Below are 24,496 nucleotides of genomic sequence, written 5' to 3'. Positions count from 1 at the left end.
AAAATAATGATATATTTGCTTAAAACCTTGTGGATCCAGATGATCAATTATTTCCTTCTATGGCTAAGTGTTTGCTGTCCCATTGTACTGTGATGTGGTGAGGGTTACGTGGTAGAAAAGCCTGTTCCCACTTTGTCATCTGAGTACATGGAGCCAAGAACCACAGCAAAGCCCACTGCTGTGCCATAATAAACACGTTGTACAAATGCAGAGCAACTGCTGAGAATGAACTGTTATGGCACTAAAGTTCATGAATAAGATGACAATGGGTAGAGTCCACATGTGATTATCAGTTGATAAAACTCAGATGAACCTTTGGCGATGCCCACCCCTCAAGATCTGTCTGGCCTGTCAGGAAAGGTGTCATTTCTTGCCGGGAAGATGAGACAAGCAGATCTGGGGGGCCCCCAGCACCCCAGGAACTCCAGATTCTTTTCCATCTGCTCGTGTGCTCTGCTGTCAAAGCCTATTTGGCAGAGATCTTTGGAACTGAGCTAATGTACTTCGTCACTTGTTACAGCCAGCCAGATTCCAAATTGATCTAGTCGAAGAGATGGCAGCTGGGCTCAGGCAGGGTGAGAACCTTCCAGGACGGCCAGCAGAGAGAGCACACACTCCCCAGTCGAGAGCCATGGGAAGGGAGAGTCCTTGGAGCAACTAACCGGGGGCCTGGGATGACAGCTTCATCAACCATGGAGCATGAAATGTGGATTTAATCTGCATCTCCCCAGTGGCACATGATGCTGAGCATTTTAAACACGTGGTTACTGGCGATTTGTATATTTCCTTTTGTGAAGCATCTATTCAAGTCTTCCTCCATTTAAAGAAATTAGGTTGCCCGCCTTTTTTTTTTTTTAATGAGTTCTTAATATAGCCTGAATACCAGTCCTTTGTTAAATATATGCTTTACAATTATATTTTTCCCAACCTGATTTTTATATAATAATCTTGTATGCCATGACCTTGCTAAATCATATTAGTTCTAATAGTTGAAGATACCTTAGGCTTTTGTATATAAATGATCATATTATTTGCAGATGGAGACTATTTTATCTCTTCTAATCTTTATGCCTTTTTATTGCTATTTTTCTTGCCTTTGGTATATGGTAAAATGTTAAGTATAAAAAAATCATGAATGAGTCAAATATTCTTTTCTGTATCTATTGAAACTATATATATATTTTTAAAAAGCACATATTAAAAGGCAGTAACTCAAACAAGTTTAGTAAATAGCTCTGCACAAACATCCACCATTACCCCAGTGCCTATAACATCACAATTTATGATAGATGGCAGAGACTGGGCTAAAAACACAAACCTTCTGACTTCAAGGCTCTTTCTCTTTCACCAGCACCATGGTGTCTTCGGACTAGTTGAACATAAGAAATCTCATGATAATGCTTTTGGTTTTTTCCTCTTTATTTTTATGAATAAAATGCAACATACATATTATACTTGGCAATGAAGCTGACAGGATGAAAGAACATTAACTCTTGAGATGGGAGACAACATAAAAAACTGGCATCCTAGGGACAACATGACTTTTCAATCAAATCACATCATTTCCAAGAACAGCTGGAAAATACCTGAAAGAAAAGATGTCATTTTAAAATTAAGGTAGTGTGCGTATGTGTACAACTGTTGAAAAGTGTCTGAAACATTTTAATCCATGTCATATTATTTTTTATTAAGTGACATGTTTATGAAAAAAAACCAAACAAACAAACAGCTGAAAGTGCCAGACAGAAAATAGAAACTACAGAGCCCCAGAATATATATTCCTTTCACATGTGTAATACATTTCTGTAAAACAGTTGAAATATGTTTGATAGAAAGAAGGGGCACTTTAATCTCACATGACTTTCAGTCAAGTGCAATGTGGGAAAAACAGTTGAAAATGCATGAAATTTGATGAAGTAAATTCCTACATTTGAAAACCTGTGACTCCACTTGGTTAAACACACGAGACAACGACTAAAGGACAGATTCTCTCAGCCTCTACAACACACATCACAATTACAGAGTATTTTTGGTTTTAAAGCTTTTGCTAAAAATATTTTACATCATTAAATGCATATTATTAAATGTACATTGAAAGCTAACTGAAGTGACTTAAATAATAAGATCAGGGACCATTTGTAACAAAAATTGTTAACGTCTGTCATTTTTCCCCCTCCAGGAAAGACAAGTGAGGTAGTTTATACTGTATATACATTGTAAAGAGATTAATATTCCAGTTTGTTCAAAGATCTCCCCTTGAACTCACTGAATTCACTGTTCAGTGACTTGAAGAATCATATCCTCAAGGGAGTTGTTTAGCAAAGGAATCTTCTTTTATAGACTGGAGGCAAGAAGGAGCCCGTTCTAGGGTTTTTTTCTGAATAAGCATTCCTAAAACGTTAATTTTCTGTAACGCTCTCCTAGATGTCATTTTCCTAACTGCACACCAAGAGCGCATGGGACAAGGTGAGGTGGAAGCTTCCAAGAACGGAATTTAGAAGCCCAGGGTGTGACTCTTCTTTTGCTTGCAGACACACTATTCATGTCTGCCTTAACACTATTCGTTTTTACAGATACTGTAACTATTGCAAAAACAACTCTTCATAAGGCAAAGATCGTTTTCTCAACACTTAGGTGACTAGCATTTTTGAGTTTTAGTTGTACGGGTTTGTTTATTCATTAAGAATAAACTTAAGTTTAAAAAAAAGTAATAAAATCAGTAAAAAGAACTTTTTTAACCTCAGAAAAATTAGTTTGTGTGTCTACCGGAAATTCTTCTCTGATCAGTTAGTTAATTCTATGACTAAGAAGTCAAGTTACATCCAATATATTGGTACTGACATGGGCTTCCATATTTTACAGTTATTTTAAAGTTGTCACACACCCTTGAAGGCAGTGAAGTGATTAATTTAAGATTATTGACTGGGCTGAGCCTTTGATATCTAAATGGTGTCACATCTTACCCACATCAAAGGGTAAGAAATTCAGAAACTTGTTAGCCATTTATTTAAAACTAATGACTAATGGGGTAAATCTTAAAACTTTCAGAAGTCTTCCACCAGTACTAATGTGTTTTCAGTCAAAAGAAATAAAAATTCTGAAACGAAAAATTAAAAATAAAAAATTGGCTAGGTCGGTGAATTTTCTACACACAACAGAATTTATTCTAAAGGAAATTCAGTTAGAAAAACCAGTCATTGTTTTAATATATACACAGAAGTGTAAGGCACCTAATTTGAAGAACTTCCTTGTATGTGTGCATCAGTTACAGCCATCTTTTGTCTTGGAACTTAGCAACTAATACATGGAGTAAAATGCTTACTCCTGTTGTTTGAATTGCAAGAATGATAACTGCATTTTCTCAGACCCTCAAAGTTCATTATGCAAACTCACATGCTGTCAATTAGCCATATGTTGAAAACTGATGAAATATAGGAATAAATATAAACCAAGAGAATGCATGTTTTTCTTCCACTGGGTTTTCAAGCAAAGGAAATAAAAACTCTCAAATAAACAAAATGAATGGATATTAGCTCTCCACAAAAATGTAACAAAGCTCCAATGGCCGGGAACGTTGAATATAAATCAAGGTTTTATAGATATCAAGGCATAATGAACATGGAAAAGATTTCTTCTATAATATAGGCTTAAATTATCATCACATTATGTTCTGAGACTTGGTAAGAAGATAAAGGGCTTCCCAGGTGGCACTAGTGGTAAAGAACCCACCTACCAATGCAAGTAGATAAAATGTTTTCTGCATTTGTGAGCAACTTTGTCTATTGTTTGAACTGCAAGGGAGAGTCATTTGGATGTTAAATTTCATTAAAACTCACATAAGCTCATCAAAATCTCAAGCTATAGATTCTAATCCAAAGCACACATGTGGGATGAGTGAGACCTCTATCCCCGTTTCTCCATGCTGCAGTCCCCAGAGGAAAGGCAGGGCTCCCTGACCTCTCAGCACATGTCAGATCTGCTCTCAGAATCGTAGAGAACTGTGCTTTCTCACCAACTGCAGGCCTGGAAAAATGGCTCTGTGGGCTTCTGGAAGCAAGGCAGTTTTCAGGTCACCCAACATGCATCTGATTCTAAAGCCTGATCCTAATCCACGGGGCCTGGCCAAGTCTATGATGGATGAACACAAACAAAATCTGTTTTTATAGCATAGGAAGTCTGGATGGAATGGTATTTTTCAGCACTCTTGGATAAAGAGCAGTTGGATAAAGGCAGTGCTGCATCTGAACACTGGGGCTGCAGAAGTGATTATCTACAGTCATGAAACTTAAAAAATGATCTGTTTGGGGAGGAAAGATAATCTGGGCCTGGCACATGGAGAGCTATTCACTGAGCACCATCATCATGATGAGAAACAGAAGCTCCAGGACTGCTGACTACACTGAACGTTACGGAAGCACAAGAAAATCCTTTGTAAATCTGACCTTAACTATGTGTTCATAACAGAGTAAGCTTTACAAGTATCCGTTTTCAATAGTCCATGATGGAGAAATGTTCACTTGCACCAGAAAGCAGACAGTCACAGCATGCTGCAGCATACGTAACAATACAGTGGTCTGCAGACAGAAGTTCCTCCTCCTCCAACTCAGGAGCAAGCCAGAGCATCAATACTGTATGTGTGACTTTGGAAACAGATTCTCTTTGGAAAGGAGATCTAAATTACTGTTCAGAGAAGAAAATTTTTTCCTGGCATACTTATCCAAAAAGGTCAAAAAAAAAAAAATATATATATATATAAAACATAGGTATAAAAAAGTCTCTTCCACCTCTTGTGTTTGGCAGCATTTGCTACATCGAGAAGTGCCTCTTATCCCCAGGTGTAAAGACCAAGCTCATTTCTGTTGTGAGTCAAAGTATCAGAAATGATGAGAGCTCCATATTCTATGCTGGCCTTTCTTCTGGAAGGATCACACCCTCTTTCCTTCACTCCTACCAAGAAACCACCATGAGACGGCTTCAGCTCAGATGGTCAACCAGCTCCTCTTCCACAATTCATGCTGGCAATTCTGGGAGACACCAGTTGGGCTGAGAAACACCGAGAGGGCCTAGGGACAGACATGTCAGAAGCTTGTTTTTTCCCTACTGAATGTAGGACTCCTTGGCGTGTAATACATGATAGCTGCCATCTTGGGGGGTGATTTCAAACACTCTGTTGGGGTTTAATCACCCATTCTGCCTGGGGATTCACATGATAAACATCCAATATATAAGCATCCGGATCCAAGCAGTGCTGTCCTAAAAGAAATGAAAATCGGAGAATGTTTTCAAAAGGCTACTCTTCTGTGCATGGGCCTATTTGTGTGTATGGGTGTTGCAAGTCTCAAATAAGGCCAATATCATTCTCTCAGCCAAAAGCAGATTCAGTTTAAAGCTTCCAGCACAGCCAACCTACCTTCCTTCCCTCTTTATTTCTTTCTGACTGTGAAGTACTCCAAATAAACCCCATGTGACACTGTGGAAAAAAATAGACTAAGCCCAGGAAAACTGCTCCCCAGATTCCACACCAATTAGAACAACATGGCAAGAACCTGTTTCAGGCATCTACTCATTTATCTGATGATGATTACTGATGATCATTTATGAGATAATACATGTCCTCTAAATTTTTTTTTTAACAGATAGTACCTTGACCAGGACTAAGGATGAACATGCAATTTTATTTTAGGAGTGGTCATTTCATTTCTCTCCTGTGGGCAGAAGATCTGGAATAACAACAGAGAGGGGCAAATGCATTTGAAAATTCTTATGTACAGTGTGTTTGAAATGTGCACTGAAGTCTCAAAAAAAATACCAAGATTACATTGCTTGCTTGACTCATTCATTCAGTTTCAAGTATTTCTTCAGCCATTATGGTGTCGAGCATTATTCTAAGGGCGAGGCCACAGTAATGCATCAGACACGTAAAAATATCTGCCCTCTTGCTTATGTTCTGAAAGTGGTAAAAGGCAACTAGCAAATAAGAAAGTATGATGGGAAGTGAGCCCGATGATGATAAGGATGTGAGAGAACAAGAAAGCCAGGAAGGCAGAAAGAGGATCCCGTCCAGGAAGCTCTCAGTGAGAAGCTGATACAGCAGCAAACACCTGCCAGGTGAGGGAGTGAGGAGAGGGCCATCCGAGGGAGGGTGCTCTGGGCCCAAGTCAGAGCAGAGGTGAAGGCCCAGGACAAGATGCGCTGGTGACCAGACGTGAAGGTGGGTGTCGAGGTGAGTCTGGACGTTAACCTGAGAGACGGCGGCACCCAGATGCCTCCAGAGCAGGGAGACAGACGAGCTCACCACGGAGACAAGTGCAGAGAGAACCATCCCCCGCGCTCAGAGGGTGAGAGGATGAGGAGTAACAGGCAGAAGACACGCAGAAGGAGCGGCCTGTGAATCGGGGCTGGAGGGCGGGGGAGCCAGGCGCCCAGGGGCCCTGGACACCGGGGGAAGACGGCACTGTTTTCAAAGGAGGGAAGGATCAACTCGGGTGATTATGAAGACAGAAGGAAGCCCTGCATTTCACACCTGAGTGTCCTCTGGTGACCTGGACAAAAGAGCAATTCTGGTGAAGTGTCGAGGGGTAAAGCCTGAGTGGAGTGGCTTCAGGAGAGAAGGAGGGGGAGAGACTGGAGCACAGACGACCAGTTCAAGGAGCCGTCGTTGCAGAGAAATGGGAGTGGACTGGAAGGGGCGAGAGAGTTGTGTGGAGATGGGCGGAGTTACAGAAATGTTTATGCAGAGAGAAATGGTGGGCTTGGGAGGGGAAAGCTGACCACAGAGGGGATGATGACCACAGCCCTCATCAGCAGGAGGGACGCCCGGCCATGAACAGCAGCACGAGTATTTCATCCCAACCATGAGGGGCAAGAGGGAGCTAAGGGCACACGCGCGGGGACGGAATTTTCTTTTTATTCCTTCCCGTCCCCTCAGGGGGAGAGGATGAACCTGGACTGAGAGCTGAACAGAGAACTTCAACCAAAAGGATGTCAAGACTCTGAAAGCACCACAGCTTTTCCTTTCACTTGCCCGAATCTCCAGGGACACTCTAACTTTCAGAGTCATCTTTAAAGACTCAGAAACCTACTCCACGTCAACTACAATATTTACATGTAAATTTTGAAAATATTTTAGGAACACTTTTTTAGGAAAGTTACACTATTCTTATGTGAAATTAAAAAGAAACCAGACACTTTGATTTTGATTTTATATCTAAGAAACTTGTAAAATATGCTTTTATTAACACAATTGTTCAGTGGCTCAGTCGTGTCTGACTCTTTGCGACCCCATGGACTGCAGCACACCAGGCTTCCCTGTCGTTCACTGTCTCCCAGAATTTGCTCAAACTCATGTCCATTGAGTTAGTGATGCCATCCTACCATCTCTTATTAACACGATAATAGCATCCTGTTTCCTTTAGAGCATTACTCAGAGTAATCAGTAGATTACTCAGTTTCTCCGCTCCAGGAGATGGTGAAGGACAGGGAAGCCTGGCGTGCTGCAGTCCATGGGGTCGCAAAGAGTGGGACACGACTTAGTGACGGAACAACAACAGAGTAATCAGAGCCTGTAGGAGTAAAAATCACCAACAAATGCTTACCTATATTACCTCCGATTTCATATAGCCTTTGGTTCTGGATCTTAATGCATTCTGATGAACCATGACTGAGAAAAGAAGAAAGCGATATAATTTCAACCCTCTTCAGAGATTCTGAGGTAAACCTGTGGATTAAATACCATAGCAGCAAACAATTCATTCTGCCTTGAGTGGAATACACCCCACAAATCATGCTGATGACTGAAGGGAGGATAAAAGCTTTTTTTGGTCTGTTTGACACAGCGAAGCGTCTGAGGCAGAGAGGAAGAAGGATGCAGCTGGGCTCCACAGCTGCCCCGGCCTTTCCATCCACGACTGTCACACTGTCAGCTCCACTCGAGAGGGGACACCGTTGCTGGCATGTCAAGGCTGGCCAAGGAGCAGCTGGGGGCTTCACACTGCCTTGTCGTGGGCCGCATTACTCTCAGTTCAAAGGCAGTCCAGCCTCATTTCTGCAGTTGTCAAAAATCGAATGGGGCTCTCTCCTTAGCCCATGCCACATTTCTAAGCCTGCCCAGGGCTTTGCAAACTAAGGCTGACTTTGTTGTATGTCTCTGCCTGATAACGAAAGCAAGTTGGAGCAAATAATTGGCCAATTTTAATTTTCCACCCTGGACTAGGCTGCCAGGATAGAAGAGTCTGAAAAGGCCACTGCTGAGCTCCGGTTCCTTGAACTGTCAGCCTGGTTACTTACAGACATGGTTATAGACTATCCTCTCTCTCCCCTGTGAGGGAGAAGGATATGCACCCTCTTTGTTTAATTAAACATTTTATTTGAGATAGTTGTAGATCTGTATGTAGATATAAGAAAACATACAGACACATCCTGTGTACTTCTTCCCATCTTGCAATGTCTGAGTGCATGTCACAACAGAAGGGCCCCATGGATTCAATCAAGCTACAGTGTTTCCTTCCCCACATGGTCCCCCTAGTTCCCACTGATAGCCCCACACCCCGCCCTTGTCCTTATCCTCCAACATTTACCATGACTTAATGTTCTTTAGGGTGACTTAAGGCAGACATGGCTCAGACAGTAAAGAATCTGCCTGCAATGCAGGAGACCTGGGTTTGACCCCTGGGTCAGGAAGATCCCCTGGAGAAGGGAATGGCAATCCACTCCAGTATTCTTACCTGGAGAATTCCACGGACAGAGGAGCCTGGCGGGCTACAGTCCATGGGGTCACAAAGAGTCGGACATGACTGAGCAACTAACATCTTCACACTTTCAAGGTGGTCATGCAAAAATATTTAGTCCACATCACTCTGATCCTAAGGTTCATTGATAGTAGGTTTTATGATGTTCACTCCACTACATAAACTGTACTTGTTACAGTCATGTTAAAGCCCAGTGGAGCCTGGAATAACAATATTCCTGGAAATCTATCAAGATATATAAAAAGTAACTTGCTAAAACTTTTATCCAAATAAAAAGTAAAGCTCAATGAGTAAATGAAGCCACCAACACAGAAAATCTACCTATTTAAGAATCTCAATTGTAGAAGTTCCTTGGGAAAAAAAAGCTTTTGTTATTGATAATTCTACGGTATATTTATTTCTCTACTTTTGATTCTTCAGTTACTGGTGAAGTCCTTAAAGTAACAGGTTCTAATTTTTCGAAAAGGTCACATTTTCAAATAAAAGATTTGCTCATCAGATAAAAGCCCATCTGCCTTACAGAGACTCTCACACCTACTCACCTGTTCTCACACTGAAATTTCGCCAGTATGTCTTTGACTTTGGTTTGACTGTTGAGTTGAATGGCCATGGACACCTTGGAGAGAAGGGGCGCATGGACCCTTATGACGCCCTCTGGCACGTCGGACTGCCAGGGAGGAAAAAGGCAGCACGTTCTGTCAAACTCAGCGATTGCACTTAAGAGACGCAGAAATCAGTGGCATTCCAAAAGAGGGAAACGTGGGAACGTGACGGGGCATGAGCCAGAACAGAACACTGCTTCCTTTCTTACAGGAAATTCGCTAATGACTAAACTTAACCTGGGGTTTTACTTTTGTTACAGGCTTAGGTCTCACTATAACGCCTTAAAGTCACAAGAGAGGGGGCTTCCCTGGTGGTCTGGTGGCCAAGACTCTGCGCTCCCAATGCTGAGGGCCCACATTCGATCCTTGGTCAGGGAACTGGATCCCACCTGCTGCAACTGAAGATCCCATGTGCTCCAATGAAGACTAAGAGCCTGCGTGCCACCTCTAAGACCCAGTGCAGCCAGATAAACAGATGGATATTTTTTATAAGTCACGAGGGAAGTGAGACTGGATTGTGACAGAGATCTAATGTTTCTATCTGTGCATTTTCTTGCACAATGTCCTGAATAGGCCTACTTGAAGCAGGATTCTGTATTTTAATTTTTTTAAGAAAGTCAACCTTCTGAAAATTTAAGGATCTATTTGAAAATGTGCCTTTCAAATATACCTGTTTCTTTAGTCAGCAGCAATGAATGGTCATCCCAAATTACATTCCAGATGGACACCGAACTCGACCCCTCGAAGTGTGCTAGGAACACTGTGAAGGACGGGGTGTGCAGCTCTCATGGGCCCTGGGACCTCAGAGCTCCCGTCTGCATGAAATATTCAAAGAATGATGCTGTCTACTGGACAGTAAAGTCTGTTCTGTTCTAACTGGATGGAAAATTCCCATTGTCTCAAAATTTTGAGTGTTTTAAATATTAATTATCTATTTAGAGATGGACAGAAATAAATAAATTTCTATCTGAGGATCTGGCTATACCTCAGGTAATTGTTTTAAATAATCTGTGCATTATCAAAGGATGGTATTGTTGATGTAGAAGGTTCATGTCAATTGACTCACTATATCCCCTAGAGGAAATATGGGTTGAATTGTGTCCTCCTAACCCCATCAAATACGTAGAAGTTCTAAGCCCCAGGACCTCAAAATGTGACCTTGTGGAAACAGGAGTACAATGTGCCCTTAATCCAAGGACCGGTATACTCCAGTGACCGGCCACTGTACTCCGGTGACCGCTGTCCTTATAAGAGGAGAACACACACACACACGCACACCCTCACACGCACGCAGGGTGAATGCCAAGTGAGGACAGAAGCAGAGGTTGGATGATGCCTCATCCACAGCTAAAGAAGGCCCAGGACTCCCGGCATTGCTGAAAGCTAAGAATGACGTCATAATCACATCCTCCTTTCACAGCCTTCAGAAGGAACCAACCAAACAACACCTTGGTTTCGGAGTTTCAGCCTCCAGAACTGTGGGAAAGTAAATTCTATCACTTCAACCTACCCTGTTTGTGGCACTGTTACTGCAGCACTAGGAAACTATTTTTAATGGATCAATTCTTACAATACATTTCTACTATTACCAGCGAGAACCAGGAGAGCGTGCAGGAATGGCCAGTGCCAGGGTTCGGGAGCTGGGAGGGGGCAGGGAGCTAAGAGCACCCTCCTAAAACACTCTTTGGGGCACCTGATGTCCCTCCCCTACCAGTGCCCCCCAGAAACCTCTGAAGATGAATTCCACACTCCTGACATTATCGAGACTGTTATAATGATCACAGGCTCCCTCTAACTTTCCAGAGTATTCACTCTTGTGAACAGAACCCCTAGCCACAAACTCCAAGTAATCAGTTAGTTGAGTCCCTATACCATTCCTTCACATGCTACACTGAAAACGTCAAGTGTGAAGGGATAGCATGACCAAAATTAGATACAGATAAGGTAGATACAGCCAAAGAATACTATGTAAGGAGTTAATAATTAGGGAGGAGAGGGAATAATTTATTTTCTTACCATTCTTCTTGTAGAGGCTGATTTTTGCAGTACCTTTGATGTCTTGGGGCTTGTAACCTAAAAAAAAAAACAACACATTTAATCTTTAGAATTGATGTTGAGAAAACAAGCACACACTGGTGCTAGAAGTGTAAACTGGTACAACCTTTATGGAAAACATTTTGGCAATATTTACCAATTATAAAATACATTCACTCTGACCCAACAATTCCACATCTATAACTTCATCCTACAAACTGTCTTCATTTGTAAGAAATGACAAATTGCAAGTTTATTCACTGATGCATAAACTTTAATAGCAAAAGGTTGGACACAATCTAACTATTCAACCGTCTGGGAATATTTAAATAAGTCAGTGTGCCTTTGGAATATCATGCAAAAGGAGCAAAGAGGAAGGCTTTGTGGACTGATGTGGAATAACCACTATGATTCCATAAGTCATTAAAGATGATGCAGGAGAGCTGCACCTACATTACCATTCGTGTGAAAAAGGTGAAGACCACGTCCTCATATTTGCTTGTATGTCACAGCACCTCTCTGCAAGTAAATATACCTGTGTGTTCCCGTGCACACATGCTGTCATTGGTTACATTACTTGTTCTCAGGAGGGGAAGTCAGAGCTGACCAACTTTTTTCTGTAGTTTCTCCCCTTCCAATCTTTTGAATTCTGTAAACTGTCAATGAACTATCAGTCTAAGTCAAGAAGGAAAATCACGATATAGTATAAGAGAACCAAAGAAAGACTATTTCTTCATCTTTAAGTGCTTGCTTCCATGGTATGTATAACCTTTTAAAATTCTACTTAGTTCTACTTATAATTAAAACACTAACGCAACTGACATGCATAAAGCATCACACAGTTCTTTACACCCACACTGTATGTGAGTTGATGCTGATGACAACTCGGTGAAATAGGTAGGTATCATTACTTTTCCCCCCAAAGTGAAAATGTAAGAAAATTGAGGCTCAGAGATAGACTTAAATTTGCGTGGGCTCGCAAAGCCTGACCTGACCTCAGATTCAGCTCCACACACATCATACTAACACCATTAAAATTTTCCAGAATGAAAATAGCAAAGAGTAAGAAGTCTGTCCCTCCATAAAAGCAATGAACAAGCTGGAAAAACCTGTCACTGTCAACTTCTTCAGAACTCCAGAAAGTGGCAACCAGGGGAGGTGCTTAAGTAAGGAAAACAACTGAGTCTTGATCAGAATGGTGAATTCAGTGGCATCTTAGTTTACACTTTCCCATCTCTGCTCCACAGCTCAGTGACAGCCTTGAAAATAACCGCCTGCATTCCTGGTGCAGGTACCAAAGGGCGTGGAAGGGACCTCATTCACAAGGAATTCTAGTTATTTGTTCCCTGGAAGACTGGCTAGCCTTTATCTTGTCTGATTTGGAACCTGACCAGTGCTAAAGTGGTGTGATGTTGAAAACATTTATAGGCAAATGTTTTACTCACTGCTGCCTGACGCAGTGCCTAAGAGCAGGGGAAAATATAAACTAACTAAAAATCTTGGGAGGCAAGCCTAGGGAACTAGAGGCTTTGGGGAGTAAGGTCTTTGAAAAGCTCCAACATATTCCTGAGAACCTAGAAGGTCATGTGTATGCTCAGGGCTGTGCACATACTCAGGAAAGACCTGAAAAGAACCTAAGTGCTCACCTCTGGCTGACCTTTACTGTCCAAACAGGAACTAAAGTTCAGGCCAAATTGTAAGCTGCCTGGCTGAATGCTGAAGGTGTGTCAAGCACACAAACACACAGAGCTCATCTACAAAGACTGGGAGATATTTTTGGCTCCAGGTATCTAAGAAAATCTCTGTGCAAACACCAGCAAACCACTAGGCTAACGAAACAGAGATTTGAGCAGCCACAGAAAACATAAAGACACAAGAAAATTAATTCAGCAGTAAAGTCATTAAAAAATATATAACAGCTATAACAGACAGCAACCCTGGGGAGGGGGAAGAACCTGAAGTTGATCTAGGAGACATCTGTAGGACAGTGACAGCAGAATCCATTCTTAAGCACATATAAAACACTGTCCAGGATAGACAGTATGTTAGACCACAAAACAGGTCTCAGTCAAGTTTAAAATATCAAAATAATACAACACATGCTACATAGCCACCATGGAATAAAATTAGAAATCAATAACAAAAGGAAATATAGAAAATTTATGCCTAAATAACCAATGGGTCCAAGGGACATTAGAAAATACCTTGAAATGAACCATAATGAAACGCAGTACACCAAAACTTACTGGATGGAGCCAAAAGTACCCAGAGGAAAATTTACAGAAGTACATGCTGACTTTAAAATAAAACCTGAAACTAGTTGCCTAACTTTCCATCTTATGAAAGTGAAAAAAGCCAGCCAAATTCAAAACAAGCATAAAGAAGGAAAAAATAAAGATCTGAGTTTTAATAAGGGCTAGAGAAAAACAAAAAATAGAGAAAATCAATGAAACAAAAGTTGGCTCTTCAAAAAGACCAAAGAAATGGACAAACCTCTGGCTAGATTCACCAAGAAAAAAAGAAAAGATTCAAATTATTAACCAAGAGTATGAGAGGGAACATTAATACAAACCTTACAGAAATAAAAAAGATTATAATATAATACTATTTATATGAGCAATTAGTATTTCAACAAATTAGATAACCTAGATGATATAAAGTCCTAGACACACACTGACTATCAATACTGACTCAAAAAGAAACAGAAAATCTTGAATGGAGCTATAATAAGAACTTGAGTTAGTAATAAAAAAAATTCTTACAGGGAAAAGTCCAGGACCAGGTGACTTCACTGGTGAATTTTACCACATGTTTAAAGAAATAACACTAATCTTTCTCAAACTCTTCCAAAAAATAGAAGGAGGAACCACTTTCTAACTCATTCTGTAAGGCTATTATTTCCCTAATACCAAATCCAGACAAAGGCATAACAAGAACAAAAACTAAAGGCCAATATCCCTTATCAAAGTTGGTGCAAAAATCCTCAACAAATATAGCTGCCATATGACCCAACAGATGTCCAAGAGAAATGCAAAACAAACGAACAAAAAAAGTGAAGTAGTGATACATGCTACCACAGGATGAGCCTCGCAGTCATGACGCTAAGTGACAGAAGTCACGCACACAACAGGCCACATATTGTATGAGTCCAGTTACATGAAAGGTCCAGGTAGATAAATTCATAGAGATAGAAAGTAGAGGACCTGCGCGCGTGCGTCCGCCCGCCGCTGCCGGGCCCGTCCCGCCCATGCCCCGCCCACGCACCGGTCTCCTGAATCCCGGGTGGGCTCGGGAACCGGTCGGGGAAGCTGCCTCTCCGGGAACGTAGGGAACGCTGGGAGCCGGGGAGTGACGGCCCCGAGCGTGCGAAAGCCGCCGGTCCCGGAGAAATCCCCCTCCTCCAGGATGTTCTTGGGCGCGTGGTTTAAAGTTCAGGAGGGGTGGGAGGGTGCGGTGACGTCGAGAAGGGCCGGCTGCCCGCCCGCGAGCACTTCGGGGCGGGCCGGGCGGCGAAGTCGGGCCGGCCCTCCCAGGCTAGGGGGAACGACGCCGGGGTTTTCGTTGGGTGGTTCCCCCTCTTCCCTCTGTCGCACATGCAAATCTCCGCCCCCGGACCGGCGGGCGGCGCAGCGCGGGCGTCCCGGAGCGCCCTCGAGGGGAAGTGCGGGAGCTGCCGCGGCCTCGGTGAGCCTGTAATTCAGGTATTTGCATACGGGGACCCCCGCGGGCTGATATCCCTTTGCAACATCTCCTTTGTGAGGGCTCTGTTAACGTACTTGACAAACTAAAAAACTTTTCAAGCTTAAAAAAAAGAAAGTAGAGGAGAGTTTGTCAGGGATCGTGGGGAGGGGCGTAGTGAGGAGTGAATGCTTAACTGGTATGGGGTTTCTTTTGAGGATGGTAAAGATATTCTGAAATTAGACAGTGGTGTACAATACTGTGAATTATACTAGAAATAGATACTAAAAATTACACATTTTGAAATAGTTAAAATGGCAAATTTTATATTATGTGAATTTTTTTCTCAATTAAAACAAAAAAATTCCCCCAAATTTAGCATGTTGGTTCTACTTGATCTGAAATCCCTTTACCTGTATATAGTGAGGGAACGCAGCCATCCATCCGGACTGTGATAGGTCAGTTAGCAATACCTCTACCTTACTGCCTCGGGATTCACTATTTCTTTCCTTGAATGAACTCTCCTCTCCTTGTTCCCTTTAAAATGCTGTCCATCCTTCAAGGTGCAGTTCAAATGCCACTTTCTCTGCGAAGCCTCCACATGCTCCACATTGGACACACTTCCTTCTCCTCTGTGTGAGCCCCAGGCTGCTATCTGCACAACATGCCTGACACGGAATGCATATCCATGGCTCTTGTGTACACTTCTCTATCAGATTATCTCTCTGCTAGATATACATTCCTTTAAGGACAAAGTGAGTTTCCTGTACTCTCCATCCTCCTCAAGGCCAAATGCTATGCAATCGTCCTCAGAGATCTTTCAAGCAGTAAAGATAATTCTTCTAAAGCCTGTTCCCATTATGCATCTCCACACAAACAACTGTGCTAAGGCAAAAATTCTTTGAAGTGCAACAAATTTACACTAAATGACTTGAGGATTAGATATCCTTTCAGCATCCACTCACCATGGAAATCTCAGTCTCTAGCTATTAGATACACTGACAGCTGGACCACCCTTAAATCCAGTTCACAGGGATTAAAATGTTGACTCTCAGCATCTGTAAGAATCATTTGCCCTTAAGTACTTGAGAGAATATTAACAGAATTATCTTTATTAATATTAATGAATTATCTCTCATGACGACAGACGGAATTCAAAAACTTCAAGCAAAAAGCACCTAATTCAACAAAATGGAAATACCACAGCACTTTGTCATGAATGCAATTTCCACAGTGTTCACAGTCACAAGAGTGACACTTTGTGAGAACATAACAATTCTGCTTCATGATTACAAGCTACTTTTGTGCATCGCTTTGAGACAGAAGAGCCTGGGTGGCCATGACATTCGTGCATTTATTTATTGTCTCATTACCCCTCGCTCTATGGTCTTCCTCCTTAGCAGCTTTTTGACACTTGGGAGCGGCTTCTTTAACAACATGGTGGCTTCATTCATTCTTCTGACTTGAGCGATTAAGAAAGACGGAACCTGGAGAAGAAACAGAGCCTGAAAAGAAGGAAAACATGTGGGTTGACCCTCCCTGGTAGAGTCTGTCTTCAGTTATGTTTACTCCTTCTGGCCACTCAGTATCCAGGAACCAGGAACTGTGGTTCTGTCCTCATAAAGATTAGGAAAATCTATTAGAATTCCTGTTTAAAGGAAAATAAGTTTGGGAGCGAGTAGCCCTGTGGAATGTGAAAGATGCCGCCAGGAACTCAGGATCATGTCTCCTATCTCCCCTTGTGACTGAGGGCACTGCTTGCTAACCAGCCTCTATGTTTCCTGGGTGGGTGCCGGTGGATGCAAGAGGAACATCCAGGTCGTCACATTGGTACTCACCGTCCATAACATCTCCTGGTACTTGAGCATCAGACGGATGATGTGGGCAGCAGTGTTTGCTAAGAGTAATTCTTCACAGTCAGAATGTTTGCTTCTACTGAAGAAAAGATTCGGTGCCATGATGGTAGAAATGTTCCATATACTCATGCGGTTTTTTGATTCATTGGCAATGACTTTATTGAAGAATGTCATGAGGGCCTAATAAGAAGCAGCACGGTGTCACATTAGTTGTAAATCATAAAAAGGCATCACTGATTACTGTCATTCATTTCTATACCCATTCACCAGGCCTCCAGAAAATGGTCAGAACTACAGAATGGCTAAACATGTCACGTTTCTTCTTTAACTTGAAAGTGTGAATGAGAAACGTGAAGAATTTATTTATTTCTTTGCTTCGTAACAGCTCCATTTTTTATGGAATCTGTCATATTGGGATCGCTATAAATAATAGTTTGCGTTTTCTTTCTTTTATCTTAAGCAAGTTTGACAGATATTAAAATTAAACAATAAACAAGGGAGAAAAAACACTACAGCTCAAATAAACATGAAATGCAGTTTTGTTGTGAAGGAGGAAAAGTAACTCACTCTTAATTTAATTATTTAATTATTGTTTAAAATATTTTCTGTTTCCTTGGGAAAGAAAAACACATTTTAAAAAACTGAGCTTTAAAATAAGTTATGAAGTAAATAAGTTATGGGGATAGAGCACATAGCATGATAACTATAGTCAATAATATTGTATTGCATATTTGAAAATTACTAAGAGAGTAAATCTTAATAGTTCTCTCAAGAAAAAAAAGATTTTCTGTAATGGTGATGGAGGGTAACAAGGCTTAGTATGGTGACTGCTCTGCAGTACATACTAATATCAAAACATCATGCTGTATATTTGAAATCAATATGTTATGTCAAAAGTGAAAGTCACTCAGTCATGTCCAACTCTATGCAAACCCCTGGACTGTATAGGTGTCCAGACTGTATAGATTCTCTAGCCATTCCCTTCTCCAAAGGATCTTCCCAACCCAGGGATGGAACCCATGTCTTCCACATGGCAGGCGGATCCTTTACCATCTGAGCCACCAGGGAAGCCCCAGAATACTGGAGTGGGGAGCCAGCCCCTTCTCCAGAGGATTGTATGTCAATAACTCAACAAAAAATTTAAAAACAAAGAGATTAAAACAGTTTAAAGAACAGCAACAATAAAATGAGTATCTAATTTCTCAGTTCACAAATATGTCAGTCAAAAAGCAGAAAACTTTTATTTCGGGGGTGTCATTTTTCTGCTGCTTTTCAATTTTGGAGTGTTCAGCAGACCAAAGGGAAATGCTTATATGCAGTTGCTCTCACTATCGAAAAAAAAAAGAAAGCTTGATAAAAGTTTGGCGGGGCCACCAACATATAACAGCCCATCAGAACTTTCTGAAATTCACCAAGAGGGTTGAAATCCTAAAAGGAGATGCTCTTTGGTTTTCCAAGTTTGATTTCTGTACAATATCTGTAACATATGCACATACTAGTGATCATAGCTACCGTTTATTTGTGGGTTAACTGAGAGCCAGGTATTATTTTTAGTACTTTACATACATCCACTCATTTCATCATCACCTCAAAGCCTGGGAGGTAGGTACTATTATTTAATATTAATATTATTTTACAGTTACAGAAAGGAGGGCGGGGAGGGACTGAGTAACTTTGTCCAATGTTATGTAAGTAAATGGCAGAGCCAGGACTTGCCCAAAGAAGCCTAACTCCTCAGCCAGAGCTCTTGATTTGCACAACGCACTAGCTTCATCTTCATTCCAGTCACAATTTACAGTGGAAGAGAGCGAGTGAAGAGGGTGTTCTATTAGAAATGGGCTGAATTCTTTAGTCATTGCTCCATCCTTGGTGATATGAAAGGGGAGATGACATTTTGACCCAGATATCTGATACCAAATTAATTTTTTTGGAAAGATAAAAATTGTTCAGATAAAGGAAAGAAAACAAAGCTACTAAATTTCTAGCTTTTGAAAAATTACCAAATTGTACTAGAAACAGACATTTGTATGCCTCTGCCTATTCCTTGTCTTGGGTGGAGGATGTAATACAATTGGCAGATGGTTTCACCGGAGGAGAAAAGGTCCTCATCAAGCTGAAATGTCTGACAGGAGGCAGCACGAAGGATCAGCTCTGTTTTCAGCATCGTGTTTACTGGCCCCCAAATGATGGGCTCTTGCCAATTCATCCTCATCTCACCTCAATTCACTTAAAAGAGCCTGAGCAGCTGCTGTACTTATAACTGATTTCCTAATGTATGCAGAATCAGGATCAAAACAGCAACAGAAACCCTGATCTTTGCAAACATAAATAAATGAATCTGAAAGCAAAGGAGGAATATTTTGGATGGAGATCTGTGGAATATAACTCTATGAAATGTTCTAATGTTTTAATAAAGGAGAAATAACTTTTCTCAGCTTAATTTTCTTAATCTGGAAAAGGTCAAGGTCCAATCAGGAGATCTCTAAAAACCTGATCCTATCATTCTTTAAATTGAATTATGGTAAGACATGAACATTCTAGAAACTTCATTTAAATCAGGGTTTCATTTACTTCTGATGTTATTCCATTTAAGCCTTCCATCTTGGCTTCTTCCTACTCCTAACCATAGCCCAGTGCCTGGCACATACAGACACTCAGTTTCTCTTAATAGATTGAATGAATGAATGAAACGGAAATGTTCAAAGAAGATTCTGGGACTCACATTCTTTCCTGGCTTCCTCCGGAGAACAGGAGTGGGTGCCAGGAAAGGCAAAAGGCTTGCGGCAGGCTCGACTGGTTGATAAAAGTTTGGCTGGGCCACCAACGTACAAATGCCTATTAGAACTTTCTGAAATTCACCGAGAAGGTTGAACTCCTAAAAGGAGATGCTCTTTGGTTTTCCAAGTTTGAACTCTGTACAGTATGTGTGACATGCACACAGTTTTCATTTTTCCACCTGGGCCATTTCTTCTGACCAGTAAGAGTTGATGGCAGATCGTGAGGTTGATACAACCTACCTGGGCTGTGTCCCTGTTGGCATCAGGCAGTGCCATGACCATGAGGTGTAAGGCTTGAAACTGTACTCGGATGTGAGGCCCTCCTGACAAGAAAACAGAAATAACCATGTGTTGAGTAACGCTAATGCATCCCGACAGCGCCTCTTGCTAACTAACGCCTAGTGGCACAGGAGGGCCCTGACAGCTTTCAGTGGTAAAGACTTGGGTTTTGTGACCAAGTATGTGAGTCTGTTCACTTGGAGAGGAGACGGGCTCTATCAACTCCCTTTTAGCATCCCAGAATGCCAGTGCTGGGGGCAGGTGGCCAATGAGACCCTCAAAATAGTTCTAGATCAGTGTGACATTTCCCTTTTCAAAGCACTTGCACAGACCTTGCTTTTACTTTGATGCTATAAACAGTTGGCCTAAAGCTCGATTCAAGACAACATAAATCTTATTTCCACATAATGAGACAGCCAGGCACAATTATTAGGAACACAGATTCTAGAATCAGATTCAAACTCTGCATCGACTACTAAGTCCCTGAGTGACCTTGGGCAAGCTATTCAACCCCTATGCTTCTATCTTATCACCTGTAAAATGGGGACTGTCATCATCCTTACCTCGCTGGGCCCTTACCAAGGTTAAACGAGTTAACGCATAGATGTTCACATCAGTGCCTGCACAGTTACCTCTGTAGGTGTCATTCTGATCAGTGACACTGACTTCAGATCTTAAAGGGATGTGGATGGAAAGCGAAGTGAAAGTCACTCAGTCATGTCCGACTCTTTGCGACCCCGTTATGGACTATACAGGCCAGAATATTGGAGTGGGTAGCCTTTCCCTCCTTCAGAGTATCTTCCCAACCCAGGGATTAAACCCAGGTCTCCCGCACTGCAGGCAAGTTCTTTACCAGCTGAGCCACAAGGGAAGGTGACCACAGCTGGATCGCTGGAGATTCTTGACTATTTTATTCCTCGGCAGTGACAGAAGGTGTCGCCAGAGGGTTGGCATCCTACTTCTGTGTGCTCTCAATACTGGCTCTTCCCCGTTTGGGGGAAAGGATTTTAGAAAAATCCATCCAACAACGGGATAATCCACAACCCGCTGTGCTGAAAACGGAGGGTAAGCTGGAGCATCCGGCTTTGCCCGGTTCTCTCTATTTTCTCCCTGAAGTGGTCTCTTGGTGGGGAGGCCCTGGAGGGAGGTGTGCAGTTCTGTAATCCCTGGGGAGCTCTCAACTTGCAGGAAAATCTATCAATTTACGGCTCAGTGGATAAAGGCAGTCAGCTGCCTACAGTTACTTGGCTTTACAGTAGTGGAAACGCTCTTGCGACAAGTTCCTAGGTCACAGGAGGTTATGGGCACCCGAGTCAGGAGTGGATGACTGATGTGAGTAACCACAAAATGAAGGAACAGTTGGCAGGAGTATTTATAGGCTCATGTCATATTGCCCAGCAAATCCTCATGTGGATTTTTAAAAATTTATGTCAGATTTGTAAACAAAAATGACACAGGTCCAGGTTGTTTTAAAAATGGCTAATGCATGCTGACGTGACTTTGTCTGAATCACAGGCACCATCGGGAGCATGTCTCAGTATAAATGTTTGGGGACAGAGAAGACATGATTTTAATGCAGATCTTGCAGGCTATAGGCTGTCTATAATTTTCTAATGCAACCCAGAAAACCTCTGGAGGAAAACAATAGATGCAGATGTAGGCTCTGTATTTCCATCAATTCCAGATAAATTACGAAATCCCCTTTAAGATTAAAAATCTAAACTGGCAAATAATCCATTTTCATTTCCCTTAGGAAACCTGGCCCTGCACTGTTTTGTGGTTAATCGTTTTGCAGTTAATTCATTTATGGCATCCTAGTTGAGTCTTTTTTCCCCTCTGCCCTGAGGTCATTATTTTCCCAGAAAGTTATTAAAGTTTTCATGAAAGTATCTAAGGTTTGATTGATCCTTAGTCTTCTAATTTTATGGAAAATTTTTGGACCAGATTTGAAAAGAGAAAATACAAAGTGGAAAAGACTGTATTTTAGAGTAAAACTAGGGGTGGCTTAAACACACAGATGTCCACTGTTCTTCCCTTCAGAAATATCATTAAAACTAGAGCTTACCCCAGGTGGGAAAAAGGCCATTTTCCCTGCTGGTCACAGCCCAGAACTCTGGGTTCCCTGCAGGGTTGGCTGGTATCAAATTAATCACTGCAATCTAGTATTTTCCACTTTCAAAGTCACATAGAGAAAACTGGACCCTCCTGTGAACCTTCTTAGGATCTTTTCCAGATTCTCTCCTTTCCCTGAAGCACAGTGGCTTCAACATCTGAATAGAAGTATGAAGAAGGACTAAATACGATTTCCTTCTTAAACACAATTGTCTGAACAGATCTTACATGGGAGACTGATTCCTCCTTGCATAATTTCCTGAGACCAAAAGGAAAAAAAAAAAAAAACTAGAACAAAAAATCCCTCTGTGGCACCATTTGTTTTGATGAACTGTTCAGTATATAAGCTGTAGATCAAGGTGAAGCTAAGACTTCTGTAGCCCATTTTCCAGGACAGCAAACTTTACAGAAACTCCTGTGTTTCTGACTTACAAATAAAGAGTTTCTGCTTCTGCCATGGCTGAGTAAGCTCCTTGCCAATCAACTCTCCCTAAGATAACTATAAACTCTGGGCAAAGTACAAAAAGCAGCCACACAAGGCAGTGGAGAATGAACAAAAGCAGGCAGATTCAGGACAGGACCGGACACTTAGAATTAGGGAATAGCGGAGGGAGAGTGTCCAGTTGCCTGGCTTTTAGTCTGAAGTCAGGCCAAAGAGAGCAAGGCATGAGGTGGCTAAAATTCCAAAAGAAAGCCCCAGTCTTTCTGGCCTGAACAATGAGAGGGCGGGGTTCAGGATGACCACACTGGGGAGTTATGGGGAATCCCAGAAAGGTCAAGAGGTAGAATGCCCCGATTCTGGTTTAAAATCCACCCAAATCTTGGCTCACCCCATAAATCGTGCATATGTGGAGGAGCACAGGTAAAGATTAAATAACAAACTGTCTGCCTAAATACAAACAAAAAGCAAAACCGACCAAAAAACCCCATTCTCTGGAGAAATATTACAGAGTCCAGGGTCTCCAAAAAAAAAAGCCACCATGTTACAGATACAGTTTAAAGTTACTTGACATAAACAATAGCCCATTTTCAAGAGAAGAGACAATCAACAGAGACCAACCCTCAGATGACCCAGATGTTAAAACTAGTTATGAAGTAGCTATTATTACTGACAGAACTAGTAAAGTAGTTATCATATTGATAACTATGCTCAAGAATGTGAAAGAAAGCTATGCTCAAGGAAAATATACTTACAATGAATGAAAAGACAGGTAAGGTCAGTAAATAGAAAACAGGTATAAAGTAGCTGCTGGAAATTCTAGAACTGGGAATATATTGGGTTGGCCAAAAACTTTGTTCAGATTTTCTACAAGGTGTTATGGAAAAAACCTGAACTAACTTTTTGGCCAACTCAATACAATATCTGAAAATAAAAAAAAAGGAAGAATAAGAGAAATAGTTCTCTCTGTCATAAAACAAAAACGCTACATCTTACAAAGAACAGAGACACTGGTCACAGCATGTCAATTAAAGCTTAGAAAAGTCTCTAATCATAGTCTCTTCTCTGAAGACATAAAGCATTATTTTATGAATCTGGTTTAGTTAAACATTTTAAAGATTGAGAACCAACTAATTTTCAGGACAAGTTTTGTCAAAAAACTTCAGATGTTGTTATTATTTTCTTTCATTGTGGTTTTAAGGATTTGATGGTTCTGGCCAACCTGCAGAAGGTTGTAAACTGGAAGATACCGTTAATACTTGTTAGGCTCATGTAGTGTTTTAAAATGTCAATTTTTGGCTCATGTTCTCAAATTACTAATAAGACTTTCATCATTAAGGCCTGCATTTTGGCTCTCACTCCGGCGTGGTAACCTCTTCGATAACTGAGCAGTGGCCAACCCCTTTATATGGATATATCTTCTCAATCTGGCCACGGCCTCTTTCTGTCCAAACAGAATCACCATTTACTTAGCAAGCTTATACATATGTAGGCTGTGAACCCTGAATTCCTCAGGTTAGTGGTCAAAGCCCATACTATGTAACCCCTTTCTACTTTTCTAAATTTCTCTCATCACACCTTCTTGAATATTTAACACTTAGGATGAAATTACTTTCTTACTGCCAAATACAACACATGCTGTCCAGTTTCTCTACTTTTTTTATCCAAATACCTCAGCTAAGAGCTTCCCAGGTGGTGCTAATGGTAAAGAACCCACTTGCCAATGCAGGAGACCTAAGAGACACAGGTTCAGATCCCTGGGTCAGGAAGATCCTCTAGCGGAGGGCATGGCAACCCACTCTAGTGTTTTTGCCTGGGAAATTCCATGGACAGAGGAGCCTATTGGGCTAGTCCATGGGGTTGCAATGGGGTCGCAAAGAGTTGGACATAACTGAAGCAACTTAGCATGCATGCACGCATGCATCTCAGCTAAGGCCTCATCTATGTGACTTCATAAGTTTCAGAAACACTA

The 24,496-nt window shown here is 41.5% G+C and overlaps 1 protein-coding gene across 5 annotated transcripts in view; it reads right to left on the bottom strand.

Annotated features, from left to right (window-relative positions):
* ARHGAP28 (Rho GTPase activating protein 28) overlaps positions 1,399–24,496 on the bottom strand; it is a 142,859-nt gene continuing 119,761 nt past the window's right edge. For 3 of the 5 annotated variants that reach the window (XM_018039589.1, XM_018039591.1, XM_018039593.1), the window contains 7 exons: positions 19,935–20,017; positions 16,900–17,097; positions 16,435–16,548; positions 11,366–11,422; positions 9,290–9,414; positions 7,596–7,717; positions 1,399–5,253 (listed from right to left, as the gene is read on the bottom strand). In XM_018039589.1, the coding sequence (XP_017895078.1) occupies positions 5,159–5,253; positions 7,596–7,717; positions 9,290–9,414; positions 11,366–11,422; positions 16,435–16,548; positions 16,900–17,097; positions 19,935–20,017 (794 nt within the window). In that variant the 3' untranslated portion in view covers positions 1,399–5,158. The remainder of the gene's footprint in view (positions 5,254–7,595; positions 7,718–9,289; positions 9,415–11,365; positions 11,423–16,434; positions 16,549–16,899; positions 17,098–19,934; positions 20,018–24,496) is intronic. The other 2 variants (XM_018039590.1, XM_018039592.1) reach the window with 1 other exon arrangement.

The sequence above is a fragment of the Capra hircus genome, chromosome 24, assembly GCF_001704415.2.
Source record: "Capra hircus breed San Clemente chromosome 24, ASM170441v1, whole genome shotgun sequence".
NCBI lineage: Eukaryota > Metazoa > Chordata > Mammalia > Artiodactyla > Bovidae > Capra > Capra hircus.
This window is presented reverse-complemented; position numbering and strand designations above follow the sequence as displayed.